General features: G+C 35.0%; 1 protein-coding gene across 13 annotated transcripts in view; it reads right to left on the bottom strand.

Annotated features, from left to right (window-relative positions):
• Positions 1-18,926, bottom strand: part of PDLIM5 (PDZ and LIM domain 5) — a 205,708-nt gene that overhangs the window by 56,081 nt on the left and 130,701 nt on the right. For 9 of the 13 annotated variants that reach the window (XM_027597517.2, XM_027597519.2, XM_027597521.2 and 6 more), the window contains 2 exons: positions 2,673-2,789; positions 515-670 (listed from right to left, as the gene is read on the bottom strand). The exons of the other annotated variants lie outside the window; for them this stretch is intronic. In XM_027597517.2, the coding sequence (XP_027453318.2) occupies positions 515-670; positions 2,673-2,789 (273 nt within the window). The remainder of the gene's footprint in view (positions 1-514; positions 671-2,672; positions 2,790-18,926) is intronic. 13 annotated transcript variants of the gene reach the window in all.

Genomic DNA, 18,926 nt, shown 5'->3' with positions numbered 1-18,926 from the left:
ATTGACTAAATTTTCACCAAAACTAGTTGAGACAATCTTTTAGAAAGCACATAAAGTTTTATAAAGACTACCAGAAATTATGTAAAAACAAAATCTCATAAAAATAAAAAGTTATTTTTTGGGGGAGGAGGGGTGTAGTTAGACTTGAGATCACCCTCAAATACAATCAGTTTGTGAGTGAAAAGAATACCAATAAGAATTTAAAATTATCCATTGATAGTTGATTCTGTCCCAGATATAAAAACTAAAAATTTTAAAAACCCAAAACTCAATAAGCATACAACATGCAGTAATCCACGCAACTGAAAAGCATCATAGATAAGTGGTAATCGTGGAAACAGATGGAAGGATGATTTAAAGGAAAGCCAGTAACATACATTGTGGGATATGTCTACAATCTAGGGCCACGACACAACCAAGATCTCACAGACAGCTGTGACTGTTTCAGATGGCTGCGTTTGCTTTGAGGGGACCTGTAAGACAGAGGGAATTGCTGGAATCACACGAGACGCACCCTGTAAATGTAGCTCTGGCTGGGTTTGCAGCAAGAACAGCAGACACGGTAGCAGCCGCACTACTAAGAACTGCAGCACTGTATCTAGCAGGAGGTGAGAAGGTAGAAGAGTTTCGAAAGCCTTCCAAAGAACTTGTCACCACATTTCTTGTGGAGCTGCTTATATTGATACGTAGGGGAAGAAAAAAAAGAGGAGAGGAACAAAAAAAGAAAAGTGAGAAGAGATAGCATAATAAAGATAAGATAGTAACCATCTCATATTAATATTTAGACATTAAAAGGTATGATACAGAAGTGTTGTAAGAGTTCAGGTCATTTATTTACCGTTGCTGTGATTTTTCTCAGAAGTTAAAATTTGATATATAGTCCTCCATAAAACTGATTTCTGAGATACAAATGCTTTTGAATGTATCCTATTTAAAATTAAATCAATACATAACACACATGTGAAGACTGATTTGTCAGCATCTAAGTAGAAAATGAATCTAAATATGAAGTTTGAATTTCTGTAATCACAGAAAGGAAGGTTATGTCGATTTTTCTAAAAAGACTCCACATAAAGAGCTTTACCTTAGAGATGATATACACCCAGAGCCTGACATTTTAATGAGACTTGTGCTTTCAGGAGAAGCAGGTACAACCGACTGCCTATTCAGAAGCAGCAATACATATTAAAAGGAACAAGAAATAACTTTAAAATATTGAGAATAAACCTATTTGGGTAAGGACAGCACCTTTGTAAAATAAACAGTAGTTAAAGTGAATATGACTAAAACATCACCCGATCTGCTGATGTTCTATACTTCTATTTCCAGTTAGCTCTGTAAAGAATCAAAAATGCTGGTATGAAATTCCATTTTCAGAACACTTATGACTTAAAATAATAAATATTTTCCTTTCGTCTTTTAGAAAAGGTCAAACACCTGGACAGAAATGAACATTCCATCATTGGGACTGTAATGATTTCCAAGTTGGTTATCAACTTGAAATTGAGAAATTTTGTTATTAAGTTAAAAGAAAGTCTAAAATGTACAGCATGAAACCTATAACCTCTCCTCTCATTTATGCATGCAAGTTATTAATGAACACCCTCACCATTCTATGACCACTTTTTTCACAATTTGTGACAGTGGTCACCTCCAACACAAAGTAATTATGTGCCAAACTCAATCCAGGTTAATGAGAGCTCTGATGTCTGAAACTGTGCATTTGTGTAAGTCTTTTCTCCTTCTCAGAAGAATTTGATAATCCATTATTCATAGTTCCACTGGCTATAACTTTACAAACAATTAGAAAGCATATTAAAGAAACAGCGGCAAGCCGTTTTTAAAAATCATACAGAATTAAGTATAGTTTTTCCGCAAGCCTATAATTGAATTGAACTGTATGGCTATGTTTTAGCAACTGTTGTGAATGGCTAGAAAAGAAAGAATGGGTCTGGAAAGAGAAAAGAGAGATGCTCTCAGTGGCAAAGCAGGGTAATATGAGTGTCATGCAATGTGGAAGAAAAAGTTACCAAGTGATTCAACTCTGAATTCCTCAATTACTCTGCATCTTTCAAGCAATGGCTACTATTTGGGGGAAGTGATGGCAAATAACAACTAGAAACCTAAGTCTATAAAAAAATCAACTAAAAAGTAAATCAGCTAAATTGACTTTCTCCTGTAAAAAGAAAAGGACACTGTAATGGACTTCTTTCCTTGTACTGTATCACAAATAATAATATAAAAGGACTTAGTATCAGCAGAGACCTGCAAAATCTTATAAGTAACCTGAATACCCTTAGAATATGTGTGGGCACGTGGAACATATCACTCCGTTTTTAGAGGTGAATGCTCTAACTCAGTAAAGTAGACTTACAACAAACTTAAGAAAGTTGACTTTCCAAATCACAGTGAATAAACAGAAGGCACAGATTTCCTGACTCTGTATGAGAACTTTGAATCTGAACAAAAAGAGAGAGAGAGACACACACATACACAAATATGAAAGCGGTGTAAAGCAGTCTTCCACAGCTGAGTGCCAAAGTTTCTTATCTATATATTAATGATGTCAGTTCTGTAATCTATGATCACTTGTTCCTTTTTAGTCAGTTTTAGTATTTAATTTCACCACCAGCATTAAAATTTCGACATACCACGAGGGAAAAAAACTCTACCTAGAATACGTGGTTACTTTAGAAAGTGTGGCTACTTGGCTACCAATATGTAAAACCTGAGGAGTTGCAGGTGGGTGAGGTCCACTCTGAGGTAGGTCTTCCAGAGAACTGTCAAACCTAAGTTTTCAGAAGCAAAATAAACAAGGCAAAGGAAATATTAATGAAAAGTACAGACATTTATCATCTATACCACTTTTTAAGTGGTTCTTTTGGGAGAATACTCTAGTTTTTTGTTTGTTTGTTTTAACTTCATATCTGCAGTAAGGTTAAAATCCAAACCAACACCCTCACCACCACCAAATCTATTCCCTCCCCCAATTTTTTTTAACATGGCTACCTTCATGTGAGGGGAAAAAAGGCATATGGGAATTCTCACACAGAGTCCCAATACAAAAGACTGTGTATTTTGCATGTTTCAGGGAAGTTGGGCTCTAGGAAATTAATTCAGTTGCCTAATACCATATACCTAGTAAGAGTCAGATGGAATTTGAACCAGGTCTGTCTGTAACTATTTCCACTACATAATGCTTTCCAGCATCTTGTGGGGTAGCTGCCTGAATAATGCACTGCAAGGAAGCAACTAAAAACCTCCTTTCAAGTCAGAATGCTGTTTGTAGATCTGAAATAATATGGATGTTGTTTATCTCGATGTAAACGAAGTATTTTTTCCAGTGACACAACAAATGTTTGCATCCAGCTGTGTTGCTTTACTTTTTACTTTGTTTTTCTGATGTCTGTACCATTTTTCCTTCTGAATGCCAGAATTAAATTTTAGAACTATCATCAGGTTAAAAAAAAAAAAAAGATGAAAAATTCAGTGTGAGGTTTGAAAGAAGAAAGCACCAAGTATAATACTTTGAGAGGAAAACATAAATAGGAGAAGTACAAAATTGCCTGTTGCTTAAAAAAAAAAAAAAAAGGCCGTGGAAAAAAACAGAAAAAAATCAGTCATATTATACTGATTTTCAGAATAGAAAATGTAACACTAAGATAAAGAAATAGAAAATGAGAGATTATATTCCCATTTTTTATTTAGCACCAGTCATACCTTTACCACAGTGTTGAAAAAAAAAAAAAAGGTAGACAACTTAACAAAAATGTCATGTTAGAATTAAGATATCATTTAAGAGATAGAGTATAAAATGTTAAAAGAATAAGAACTGTAAGTCCTGTAACAGGGGTCAGCAAACCATGAGTATCAGGCCAAATGTAGCCTACCACTTGGTTTTGTATGGCTTATGAACTAGGAGTGGTTTTAAATGGTTTTTTAAAAATGAAAAGAATATTTCATGACACATGAAAATTATATGAAATTCAAATTTCAGCCACAAAGTTTTAATAAATGTTAAATAAAGTTTTATGGAACCCAGCCAGGTTTCTTCATTTACATACGTCTATGGCTATTTTCACACTACATACAGAGGTCAGTAATTGTGACAAGCCATATGGCTCACAAAACTTAACATACCTACTATCTGGATCTTTACAAAAAAAATTTGCTAACCCCTGTCTAGAGAAAAACCTCTCCACATAGCTACCAGAGTACACTTTTTTTTTTTTTAAAGATTTTATTTATTTATTTGACAGAGAGAGAGAGACAGTGAGAGCAGGAACACAAGCAGGGGGAGTGGGAGAGGGAGAAGCAGGCTTCCCGTGGAGCAAGGAGCCGGATGCGGGGCTCGACCCCAGGACCCTGGGACCATGACCCGAGCCGAAGGCAGACGCTTAACAACTGAGCCACCCAGGTGCCCCTAGAGTACACTTTTAACAATACAAGTCTGATCCTGTCTGTTGCTGAGCCTTCCAGCACTGCTTTAGAGACAACTGTGGTCCTGGGCTTCCCATTCTCTAGTTTTATCTTACAGAGCTCTTCTTTTTCTTTGCCTTGCTCCAGTCCAACTGGTTTTCCATCTCTTCCTGAAACAGGCCAAGCTTCTGCCCATCTCAAGACCTCTGCACAGTCTGCTACTTCTCACTTTTTATGCCTACCTCTCTACCGCAACTTCACTGGGCTAATTCCTAAGTGTCCTTCAGCCCTCAGTTTAAAAACGTCACCTCCTCAGGGAGGCCTCTCCAATTCCCCACATCACCTTAGGCTGCCCATGTCATATGCTTTCAAAGTACCCTGTACCTTTTCTTTACAGAACTTATTTGTTATTAATGTAATCAGACAGTTTGTGTGGTTATTTGTTTAATTCTGGACTCCCTCACCAAATTAGAAGCTCCCTGAGGTCAAGGACCATTATGTCTAATGGTACAAATGAAGTGTAACAAAGTACTTACCACAAAGTAAACAATAAATATTTGTTGAATGAATGCATGAATGAAACTTATTGTTTTCAAATACAGAAGTCACTCACAATATACATATATTTCTTAGATAATATTTGTACCTTCTAGAGACTGGAGACTGTATAGCAGTTCAGGTTAAAGAGGTACTATATTACTACCTAAGCAAGAAGGGGCACATGATCAACCTCTAAGAAATTACTAGACCTCCAAAAATACCTCTAAAAATGTCCTTTACAGCATAAAGAATTATCAATATTCTAAAAAAAGAAAATATAAAGAATTATCAATGTTTTCATACTAATATGTATCGAGGACTAATATATAAGAAAAAGGAGTAAGCTGGAGTTCAGTCTTTCAATATCTCCATGCACTAGGCTGATTGGAAAAATGAGTGTCACGTGAGAATAAAGTTCACATAACTCATGAAATTCCTTCTAAAGCCAAATTTCCAGGTTTCCAAACAAATGCACTTGGCAGGTTTCCCATGTCTTACACACACTGATTACCTATCCCTTTGCTTAGCCAACCTCTAAAAATACTAGACCTAAGAAAATCTTAAACTACCTCATTTAATAGAACAGACATCAATATCTATTCTAATTCTGTCATTCCCTAATATTTATTCCTTTTAGGATTGGAAGAAGCTCTAATTAATAGCACCTCTACAGCAGCCAAACTCTCTTTGTTACTTAAGTGAGTTTTCATTTCTTATGAAAGCGAGGTATGAAGACTTTATCCTTCCCAGATATGTCTGGAGAGTTGAGCTTGCAGCCTTCTGGCCTGCTTTTCTCAGGAAAAATGAACAAAGAGCTATTTGTGCATTATCTTTCTCGGCAATTGTGTCTTTCCATGCTTTCCAATGGAGACCCACACTAGCAATCTGTCCAGGCAAAGCCGGTGTGACATTGCTCATCTTACTAATTTACCATCCTGCAGGAACAGGGAATGGAACTCTCTTTCTATGCCCCAGCACTGACAGCTGTCAAAAAGCAAGATCCTTAGGCTGTGGACTCCATTTCCTCCCTTTTTCTCAGGGGCCTCAATTGATCTATCTCCTTTGCATTTTCTATTCTTCTTCTCCACTGCATGCTTTGAGTCCCCATTCAAAAATACTATAGTACAGCTTCTCTTAATAAAAAAAATACCACCAACAAAACTGCCTTCCCTTTCTATTTTCCTATCCACATTAACAGCCAAAGGGAGTAATAGCTTTACTCTAGAAATACTGTCTCCATTTCCTCACCTGCCTGTCACTCTTCAACCAGCTCAAGTGGGCCTCATCCTCCAGCCTTGATAAAACCATATTCGTGCCAAGGTCACTAATGATCTCTTTGTGGCTAAATTCAATCAACAAATGTGCAGTCCTCATGTTCTTTTCATTGTGGTAAAAAACACAACATAAAACTTACCATCTTAATCATTTTTAAGTGTACAGTTCAGTAGGAGTATTAAGTATATGCATTGCTGTGAAACAGACCTCCAGAACTTTTATCTTGCAAATCTTAAACTACACCCATTCAGCAACTCCTCTTTTTCCCCACCATCCACCCCCTGGTGACCACCATTCTACTTTCTGTTCCGTGAATTTTATTTCTTTAATAGCTCTACCATATAGGTGGAATCGTACAGTTTTTCTTTTTGAGTACATTCCTCATTTTACTTGGTAAAGTATAATACCCAGTCGACCACTCCTCTTCTCCTGTCTTCTGTGCCTTAAGCCTACACACTTGCCTGTTTTTAGTACTATTTTACTGGCTATTCCTGATTGCAGGATGTGAAAGTTCTCCATCAGTAATACAATTTCAAAATGCTAATCTGGCTCACCCATATTAGAATTATACGTAAACCATGTAAGAATAAATTCATCACAAAGGTTAACCTTTAAAATACATGAAAAAGAATGCAGAAACTTTCTTTTGCAGCATAAAAACTTCAAGTTTCCAACTAAAAATTTCAATTTCTCACTCTCTTTAAAAATATCACAAAATAACCAAAGTGACTTATTACATCCCCACATGGCAATTAGGGGAGAAATTCAATCCCTAAAATATGCATTTTATACCAAGTAAAGGAGGAAAATGACAACTGTCCTTTGTATTTTCACTCTTCCACAAAGCAAACATTCACACAATAATATTGGATTTCCCTTCTGGAAAATTAAATCAATTAAACTTAAGCTGGAAATTTCTGGCACTCTTAATCACAAGCCAAATTTATTAACTGATTTCAATAACCTTTGTTTTTGTAGCAGTCTAAAAACATTATTTAAGCCTGCTAATTCTACATTACAGATGGCACCTTACAGTGAACTTGAAAATCAGCAAGTAGGGGCATCCTTGCTTTTTATACATGGGGAAGCAGAAAGGACTGAATGTTAGATGTAAAAAGATTAAGAAGTAAATGATCAAACATGAAAATACCACCCAAAATGAGATTTACTTTTTGTGAGAGCAAAGATAAAGGACTGACTCAAATTATTTTTCTTGGAGGTTCCCACTTTACAGAAGAAAGGCAAAGAGGGAAAGAATAAGGGAGATCTCTGAAGCAAATGGAACTTATTATTTGTGTTGGGGGAAGAATTTGCTCTTTATCGATATATATATATATAGATAGATATATATATATATAGATATATATATATACATCTATATATATTCCATTTTATTCACACCTTTCAAATTCTGCCTTAACTCTTACATATTTCTCTACTGTTGCTTTCCCTAATGGGCTATTATTGAATAATGCCCTGTCTTAACATTATGTGAAGTCCTTAGGTTAGTTACCTCTACAGTATTCCTTGATATTTTTAGAGAATTTTTCTATTTATTTATTTATTTATTTATTTATTTGAGACTGAGAGGGAGAGCACGAGCAGGGTGGAAGGGAGAAGCAGACTTCCCACTGAGCAGGGAGTCCAACTAGGGGTTTATTCCCAGGACCTGGAGATCAGACCTGAGCCCAAGGCAGATGGGTAACAATTGAGCCACCCAGGTGTCCCTAGAGAAATTTTTCTATAGGGTCTCAAGATAAGACAGGTAAAGATTAAGCATATATTATACTATATCTCTTCTAAAAACCCAATATAAAGATTTTAAGGGGTAACACCAACTTTAAAATCACCTGGAACAATCCCCTGATAAAAGCCTATATCCCTTAGTAACTGTAAGGTACTAACCACTAACCATAGCCCCTCTCACTCTGCATCATCAATTTCTTCTTGATGGCTCCTATTATTGATTTCAATTAGCTAGAAACAGCTTCCTCTATGGGGCAGAAACCTGCCATTTTGTAGTATTTATGTAATCCTAACATTATAAAAAGAACTTATAAATTATAAAGGTATTATTTCAGATTCAGAATAAAAAGATATATTATTTACTAAGTAGCACTGCTCAATCTGTTACCTGTTTGAAAATATACATGAATCTGTCTGAATGCCTACTATGAAACAGCTACAGACCATGAGTCCTTGGAGAAGCCAGGTGTCTTGAGAATGCCACCAAAGCACCTTATGATCAAGTGAGTATCCCACTAGCATTAGAGAACAAAAGCTAGGGGTCACACACTCTCTAGCTAAATCTTCTGGATCATTTGTTCTGAGCTCTCTCATTAATCACTGCATTCACTCATTCATTCAACAATGACATTTGGATTCCACTTCATGCCAGGCATCCTCACATATTCTACTGCCCACTTTAATTTCCTGCCCTTGTGGAACTTAGATTCTCCTGCCCACTTTCCTCTAACAGACCACAAGGATAAATCCCATCATACTCTCCATCCATTTACCTGCCACAATCAGAAAGGCAAACCCCTCGGGTCATCCATCATCTCCTGGATTCTTGTTTCTTTACTGTTTTTTTATGTATCTCCCAATATGATCAATTTCCCATCCCTCTCAGCCCTCCCAAATCCTCTGTTATTCCACTGTACCTTCTATTGTTCTGTGCCTTCTGTTCAGTCCCTTCAAAAAGAGGTTCCTTCTCTCTCATACCTTGTATGTTTATAAACTTGGAGATGAAGATAATGCCTTCCTCAATATTGATTCTAACATTAGTCATCTTAGATCCTCCAAAATCCCCAGTCCCTTAAGGTTCATATCATCAGATTATATCACTCACTATCTACTCATTTTCTTGCCTCTACCTCACCCATTATTTGCTTCAGGCCCTGACTCACTCTCTTTCTCTTTACCCCATTCCAACAATCATTCTTGATGACTTCGGTGTTGTCATGTTGAATCACTGAATAACATGACTGCTATTTTCTTTGACTTCTTCACTTCAAAGATAATTCCTCCAAGGCTAGTAAGTCTCATGCCTGGAACATCTCAGCCATGCACTCCAGAATTCATAACTTTTACTTTTTCATCAGTAAGATTAACACCTCTAAAATCTGGATGTTAAGCACCTCCTTTTTTTGTAACTCACTCACTCCTCTATATTTTGATTCTATTAGCTTTTTTATTGAACTGACCTTAACCAATTTCACTGACTCTTACCAACTCAATTAATTCTTACCAAATTCACTGGTTCTTTTATTTTGTTATCCATCAACCCCTGCCCCTCCATTGTCAGCACTTCCTCTAAAATACAAACCCACCCAATTCCTTCCCTCCCCATTAGTACCTCTTTGGCCTAACTTCCTATCATCTCTTGCCTGAACTAAGGGAATACACATAACTAGTCTCCTGTGTTCATTATTTCTCCCTCACAATCAATTTTACATAGTATTCAGAGGGCTCTTTTAAAAACATACATCAGATATTATTCCCATGATTAAAATCCTGTACTGGGCTTTCCAATTAATTAGGATAAGAATCTAAATCCCGTAATACAAATTACAAGGCAAAAAATGATCTGGTTCTTGACTACTTCACTCAATCTCTTATCACTCTCTCCTTTATTTACTATGCTCCAGTCAGTGTGGACTTCTTTCAGTTCCTTAAACACACCAAGCTGAATCCTGTCTCAGGGCCTTTGCACTTGCTATTCCCTCTGCCTAGATAGCCTATGTTCTGTATATATGCATGGTTAACTCCTTTAGGTCATTCATATTTCAGCTCAAATGTCTTCTTTTTCCCTAACTAGTGTCTAATGACTTCACTCCTCCCCTCCCCTCATTATAGTCATCATATTGTCCCATATTATTTCTTTATAGAATAACATCATAACATAAAACTATATTTTATGCTTTTTTATTGCGTGTTTGCTCCACTAGACTATAAATCCATGACAGAACCTTGCCTCTGTTATAAACCAAGTATCTACAACAGTGAGTACCACATGATAAGTACTTCATAAGCACTTGCTGGATTTATTTATTAAATGTATATATAATAAACATGAGCAGGGATTACTAAAGTCTGAGACTAAGGGAGAATGTTTGGGGAAGAATATGACATAGCTGTGGATTTAGGCCAAGGAACTAGGCCCTGTTATCAGCTGAAATCAATTACTCATATAAATGCTTCTGACCCAGACAACTTAACTATCCCATGATTTTTCAGTTGATTTTCTCAGGATTACCTACATAATTGTCAGACATTAATGCCAAGGATTAATTATAATATGTCAGGTGAGATTTTACAAGTATAGAATCGAACTATTGTTGCTTGCCTTATAATTTTAAGAGTCATATGACATGACTTATATTGGGTTTACTTTTTTCTAAAATCCCTAATTTTTTATATTTATTTTTGCTAACTTCATCCACCCCTACCACCAAATATGTCCCAGAAGAGCAAAATTATTTGACCCAAACTACACATAACCATATTAAATTTTTTTTCCCTACTACATTTGGTCCATTTTCCTAGACTCCTAAAATATGTTCGAAGGATGATCTGGTTATGGAACATGTATGCCATGCCTCCCCACTTCAGGATAGCCCAAAATTTAGGAAGCAAGCTGTAGAACCCCTCATCCAAGTCACTAATTGATCCTTTAAAACAATATCCTTTGTTCAACTCCTTCAACTTATCATGAATCTAAAAATTTGATAATCATTAACCTCATTTCATTATTAAATTCAGTGGGATCTTAAGAGCCTTTCTTTGATGACTTGTTAAAATTAACATTTCCCCCAATCTACCAAAAATGTGTTAAATTGGGTGTAATTTGTTTCTTGAGAACTTAATTCTGCGTCTTGGCAGTTCTGTCCTTTTCTCAGTGCTTGCTGGCAAGGCTTTAAAAATGCCTTCTAGATTTTTTTCCAGGTGATCTCAAATTCAAACTAGTTTACAGTTTATAAGTTTTTTTCTTCTTTGAAAATCAGTACTACATCTACCTATTCCAAGTCTTCTATTTTCTTTCCCATTCTCCAGGATTTTTTTTTAAAATGCATATAGCATTACTAACCAAATCTCATCTGTAAGTTCTATAAATACTTGGGTTATAAATCATTGAGAAAAACAGACTACTGAGAGCTCATCTAGAATCCCTTTCTAATTGGAACTTTAATTCCCTCCAGAATATAAACTAACCAAAACTTTTTCAGTATTTATCTCTGGGTTTGGGTGACTTTTGTTTGCTTGTTTGTATCTTTCGACAATGAGCATTTGTTAATTTATAGTAACCCCTGACAACATCACTTTTTTTAATCTCTTGAATTAATGTTGTCTGGTCATTTTATTTTTCATATTTAAATATTTGTGTGTGTGAATGTACATTTTCTTAACATGCATGTGGTACTGTTTCAATAACCCTAAAAGATTTGCTCATTTAATAACAGATATTTGATGCCACTGCAGTAAGCAAAGGATAAATCTGAGTCCACCAAGTTTGCTTAAAACTATTCTCTTTAAAATCTTTCAGAAATTTATTCTCAATTACTTTTTTTCTTATGAGTTACTAGGATATTGGGACAAAGAACAAAGTATGTGAAAAGACAAAATAAATAATGTACCTCTAACCCAAAAGTTGCACATATTTCATACATACTCTATTCAAAGAAATAAATACAGACTCTTCAGGAATAATTAATTAGGAGTAACTGGGAGATGAACACCTCTTGCAAAGTTGGACACAGAAGAAGCATTCAACATATACTGTTAATAGTCCTAAAAATAAAAGAAAAACAAAAGGAGAGACATAGACAGTTGAACCTGCTTTTAAGATTAATTTGAAAAGAGTTCTTTAATTTGACTAAGAAATGGAAAATTGAGATGTCTAAATATCCATACCTGTCATATGTTTTATATATTATGTAATAGATCATTTCAACTTTCTTTTATAAAATCATACTATCATAATAAATACACCTTCACATAACATAAAGGTAGAAAAACTTGGTCTTCTGAAACTTTCAATGTGACTAAAATATGTAAAACTGAATAGTGACAAAGGATAGAAAATTAAGCCTTCCATCATGGATGAAGACTGCCTATTATCAATGCTCTTCATTAAGTTGTGGTATCTTTTGAAATTAAAAAGTTAATTACAGGAGGAGCCTTCAATAGTATTGACTTTTAGTCAAGAAGATAAGTTCCTTTTACCTTCTGGTTTAATTCAATCAAATAATTTCAATGTAATTTACCTCCCTAAGGGTGAAGCAGAAAGAATTTATCCAAATAGTATTGTAAGAGAAGTGTTGGTGGTCTGATAAAACTTCTAAGGAACTTAATGCATTCAATTCTCTATAGAATGTAAATAAACCAAAACTTTTTCAGTATTTATCTCTGGATTTGGATGGTTTTTGTTTGCTTGTTTCTATCTTTCAACAATGAGCATATGGACCATGAAAGTCAATTTCTGCATATTACAAATACTGATTTTTATTTTTAAAGATATTTATAAGCAGTAGTCTTCCCAGATTAATTTGGGAAAAGTAATGAACAATTTGTGTGTGAAAATACAGAGTGTATATAGGAACTGTTTCTTCAATGATTTTAAAGTACTATTCTCACAAGGAACTGAAGTGTAGTAATTACTTATGTTCAATAGATGGCGATCTTTACATTATACAGTGGTCACCAAACCAGCGTTTGCAAAGGGCAGTGTAATCCATCAGTAGAAAATGAAAAGAGATAAATTACAAATGTTCCATATTTTGCAATAGACATAAATCAGCGCTTGGTTACATACCCATTTTTTGGACCTATGGACTTTTTTCTAGGTTGACGAACATACTCTGCAGTAATGATGGTGACAGCTAAGAGATTCTATCTGGCTGTTATTATTTTTATTTTTTAAAATTAAACTCTGTTGTAGAAACCTTCGTGTTGTGTATTTTTTAGCAAATCCACTTGTTCTTACACTTCATAAAAATATGTGGGAATATGAGACTAGTGAATGATTCCTGATTTCTTTGCATGGCTATGAAGAATAGTTTTTTAGGTAATCTACTCAACTACATGTGTCTTAAAAAAGATAAACACCAGGAGTCCAGTATATTTGTGAAACAGCAATTGAAGGAAGACATGGCTCAGGTCAGCAAACTGTTTCTTCACTAAACTATTTTATGTGGGTTACGGAAACATGTGAACAAACTAAATTATTTTAAAAACCTGCTATAAAAAGAGTATGTTTGGAAATATTTGTGAAATTTCTGCTAAGTTTTCAATAAATGTACAAAGATGACAGGTTTCTAGTCAAGAAGTAACTTAAGATTTGTTTTGATAACCTTCAGCTAGAAAGCATGTGGACATTACTTAGTGCTATGGGACAGCCCATACATAGAGGATTTTTCCCCCTCTTATTGTTTTATAGCTTTGTGTAATGTAAGTGGTGACTAGAGTTTAAACTATTTTCCTACCAAAGGGAGAGGTAGTTACTCCTCCCTTGAGGAGTATTTTAAGTCTTTGAAAATTAAAAATACCTATAATACATTATTCGTAACCATAATATATGAAAAATCAGAACCTATCATTACTTGAACAAGAGAGATAAAAGACTGAAAAAAGGTTTTGATCATAATTTTATACATCTTTTTGCTAACTAAAATGCTATTTTTTTACTTATTCATATAGACCTTTGTAAGTATGAAAAATTTAAAACTGCTTATTAAATAAATATTTTACATTATAGTAGAAACTGAAAAGATGGTGAGATCAAGAAAATCACACTTTAACTTAAATTGTATGGTGCCCGACACAATGATATATTTTTAGGTATATTTTTTTTAAGTTATCTTTCAATGAAATTTCTTTTCTTAAATTTATTTGAGAGAGAGAACAAGCAGGGGGAGGGGCAGAGGGAGAAGTAGGCTCCCCGCTGAGCAGGTAGCCCAACACCCTGGGATCATGACCTGAACTGAAGGCAGACGCTTAACTGACTGAGCCACCCAGGCACCCCTCAATTAAATTTCCTATAGCCTCCCATAATTCTCTACTCTGGTAAGTCACATATAATTATTAGCTTTCCATTATTAACATGTTGTTAATAATATAGCTGTTGCTTCTTTTCAGTCAATGTTGCAGACTAGACTCTTAACTTCAAACTTCTCCATTTCCCTAGGAATGATAAAATTTTTTCTATTGGTTTTTCCAATCAGAGTACTAAGCATTTCATATACTCATTTCTAAAATTAGTCAGGTATTGTCTTATCACGGGACTCACTAAGCTATTCATGTTGAAACAGATCAAAAACACAGGAAGATGGATTAAGAAACAAATTTTTCACTTAATTTAAAAAGTGTCTTCCACAACCATTTAACAAACAGATAACACTGGGGGAAAGCATCAACACTTTTACCAAGTAGGTTGCCAAAGCACAACAATTCTCCTTTGAAGCAACTTAGGTATGGCTCCACTTTACCTACAGTACAAATATTAATGTTTTGATTTTTATAAAAACTTGACTTGTATTGAATTTATATTCAATTAAAAGTGATGTTTACCATGCTGTTAACAATTTCCCTAAAATTCAACAAATAAGAAATTGGAGGAATATACATTTACATGCAATTAGAAACCATTAGTTAGTGCTAACTAGTGCCAAATACAGTGAGGATACCAAAACTCTTGCGTCCAAAGAGCTTATACTCTAGTTAGGGATACAGGGCATGGAGACAAACACCTGTTATCCAAAATAGAAAAAGAGGTGCCACAACAGAGGTAACAACAATCCTTCTATCTGGGTCCAAGTCAGTGAGTCTACTTAAGAATAACTTTTTTTTAAAAATACTACTCTGCCAAATTAATATTAGTACAGAAAGGCCACTGGTATATATTATGGACTGAATGGTTTCCCCCAAAACTTCGTATGTTGAAGCCCTAATCCTCCAGCATGACAGTATTTTGATATAAGGCCTATCAGAAAGTAATTCAAGTTAAATGAGGTCCTAACAGTGAGGCCCTAATCTGACAAGATTGGTATTCTTATAGAAAGAGGAGATACCAGAACTCTCTCTCTTTGTGTGTCCACAGAGGAAAGGCCATGTGAGGACACATTGAGAAGGTAGTCATCTGCAAGCCAGACAGAAAAGACTTACCAGAAATCTACCCTGATAGCACCTGGGTCTTGGATTTCTAACTTCTAGAACTGTTAGAAAATAAATTTCTGTCATTTAAGTTATCTAGTCTGTGGTATCTAGGTGGCAGCCTGAGCTAATACAGTATATTTCTAATTTAAGAATTAGTTCACCAAAGATGAATCTTACAGTCCTAACACCTACTTTCAAATTATATTCGTGTTTTTTATATCTGTATACTTATGTATTTATTGTATTTATATATATATTTATATTAAATGCCCATTTATATATTGAGTGTACAGATCTTTACTTACACATTTACAGTTGTATCCAGAAAGAAATACTATGCCTGTTAGAATGCCTTTTCCTTCCAATTTATATTTTTATACTAAGACTCTTGGCTTCAAAGAGCTTATACTCGAGTTGAAGATTTATGACATATAGATAAAGATCTATAATACAAATTAGGAAAGGAGTGGTAGAAATTATATAGTATATTACTTCAGAGGTTAAGATTATTGCTACTGTGGAGGGTGGAGGTAGCACACTGTGGGTGAGTCTGTGTGATTGGAATTGTAGGAAGGAATAAGAAAATCTTGGAAGAGGGAGGATTTGTTCTCAGCCTAGTCATTCTCACTGGTACACCATGGGCATTTGGGGCAGGATCACGCTTCATTCTGTGAAATTATTCAGGGCATTACGAGACGTTTAGCATCCTTAGCCCCCCACTAGCATCCTCCTAGCCTTGTAAGATCTGTATTATCCCCCTACACATTTCCAAAGGCTACTCAGCAGCATCTCCCCAAAGAGAAAACAGAAAATAAGCTTTCATGGATGTGAAGAAAACAGATGTGTTCAAATAAAATGTATTAAGTGACTGAGTAAATGGCTAATATAGTTTATTCTAAAATTCTGCATATGGAAAATTACAATATACAAAATCATAATAATATTTTATTAAGTGCTGCTTGTCAGTTACAAGAGCTTATTACATTTACTCAAGAGTTCATCCTAATTTTCCACTGTGAAGCTTCTCATTGTTTCATTCATATAGCTTTGACTACATATGATTTCTAAATTGCTTTACCAACTCATTACTCCCAGAATGTTTCTGATGCAATCACCTAAAAAACATCCTTTACTCAAGGCAAAGAAAAGTAATGTATGCTCTTTTTCACTTCCATATACCTTGCCGGCTGCCCTAACCTGATCTTTCATTTTAATGGTTTCCCTAAATGCTGTTTGTGATCTGGGTTGGAAATTCAAGGAGAAGGGATCAGAAGTGACAAAAATGGAGAGCGTGAAGGGATGATGAAGAAATGAGAAGAACCCACACAACCGAGGTCCAAGCTGGGATCTACAAGAACTAGAATGACCCTCCCAGGTTGTCCCTACCTGGCTGAAATGGTCAGGCTTTTCACTTCAGCCCCATACCCCTCCAGTCAGCTCACTGCATGTGCACAACCCCACAAAGCTGTGGCTTTGGAGGAAGGGCATCTGCTGCTGAGGTGACATGTGAATGGGGTGACCGCTGAAGGTTATCTGACACACACACACACACACATGCACACACACACACACACACCAAGAGTGGTTATTAAGTCCTCCACTGAGGTGATATCTGGAAGTGCTTCACAGTGTCCACCACTGATTGTAACTTCCTTATTTTAAAGAAGTGGGAAACTCAGGGGCAGAAACTTTTGAGTTACAAATCTGAGTCTCAAACTCAGAATTTACATTCCTTGCTTACTATTCTGTAGTAATGATGTCTATTTTGGAAAGAAGAGCAAGGAAATATTTACTTGGTTCAAGTAATTTTCTTGAATGGGACAAACAAAAAGGGATGAGTTCAAACAATTCTTGATGATGTTTTTATAGACAGAACTGAATTGCCAAAGTCATCCCTAAATTATGAATAAGGCATTATGTCTAATTTCTACACATTGGAAGTGTTTTTGAATGTCTTTATGTGTGTTTTACAGGGCATTCTGATCCCTACAAATGCATTACCAACATATACTGTAATAATGCCTCCTTTTATTAAGTCTTCATTGGGTCTAATGGGAAAAGCAGTAAGCTGACAACTATGCCCAGAACAACACTAAGTAGATGAATGTACTTATTTAGCTTTGATAAAACTTTGGTAAACCTTTTTGGTTCTTCATTTTTAATTTTTTATTTAAAGTTAGATATAAGACAACTTCCCATTCAAAATGCTGTGGATAATATGGGGAATATAAGTTATAGGTATCAGTATTTTATTTTTATACCCTGCTTCCCATCACATATCGTATTTTGGCTACGCTGTCCTTTCTGTTCTGTGTACTTGCCACTCTCCTTTTCACCTCAGGGTTTTCACACTCGTTTCTTCTGCCTTGAACAGTGACCCAAAGTCATCACATGGCTGACTCTTTTTCCTCTCTCAGATGATGGCATTAAGGTTATCTCCGCAGAGATCCATACAACCTATGTAACCACTCCATGTCCAAGCCAAATTTCCTTTATACTAATTTATTATCTTAATAACACAATTATCTCAGATCACCTTGTTTATATATTTTCTGCTACTCATTATTTAGCCCCTAGTACCTATCTGTGCCTGGCATTTAAGTAATTATTTTGTGTGAAAGAATAATTCAGGCAATAAATGAGTATTTGTGATTTATAGGACTTTAAATACACATCAGAGATGCAAAAAATTATGACATTTTTCATCTGGGGAAATTAATTTACCCAAATTTCTGAATAAATCTGAATAAAACATGGGACAGTTTCTATCTTAATATCATAATTTTTATTAAATAAGCTCTCTACAATATTTTTATCTGAGTCTTCCTAAGGGGCATCCTAAAGGGCATAAGGATGTATAAAATGAATGTGTTTCTGTTTCCATAAATATTTTTCAAGGCATCAAAAATACTCACTTTGTGAGAGACATTCCATCTTCTAATTGGTAAAACCTTGTAAAAATGTTAAAAATTCTTAACTTTCAAATTCTACATTAAAAAACAAGGCTATAATAAAGAAAGTCTGTACAAGAGAGACAAACAAAAACAAGCTATAAATTAGGTCACTAGACTTACAATAATATTTTTGTAAGGAGCTTTTACAATATTTGGCTAGCTTTTAAGCTAGGAATATAAGATGTCCCAGAAGATTAATTGAACACAGGAATTCAACCTCTGATGGGGTCAAATGGAATGTCTTTTGTGATCCAAGCTGAACATTTATACTCATACTCAAATATACATCATTCTACTTATCTAAGTGTATGCTTTCAATGAGATATTAAATACTTTATTTTTAATCAGGGAGGTATTAAATTCTTATTTTCAACTATACTTATTTCAAGTCATAAAGTTCTAGACATGTTCACTTGTCTTATTAGAGAGAAATTCTTTTATTTACCTAAAACTCTCATTCTAATAGCTCGTTCTCTCAACTACGTAGTTACTCTAAAAATTTGGTGCTCGGTGGGAAATACCTTGTTTACTCTACCCTACCATCTATTTTCATGAGAATTTGATTCCATCTACTTTCTTTTTTTT

The sequence above is a fragment of the Zalophus californianus genome, chromosome 2, assembly GCF_009762305.2.
Source record: "Zalophus californianus isolate mZalCal1 chromosome 2, mZalCal1.pri.v2, whole genome shotgun sequence".
NCBI lineage: Eukaryota > Metazoa > Chordata > Mammalia > Carnivora > Otariidae > Zalophus > Zalophus californianus.
The sequence above is the reverse complement of the archived record's forward strand: the minus strand, read 5'-3'. Positions and strand labels throughout refer to the sequence as shown.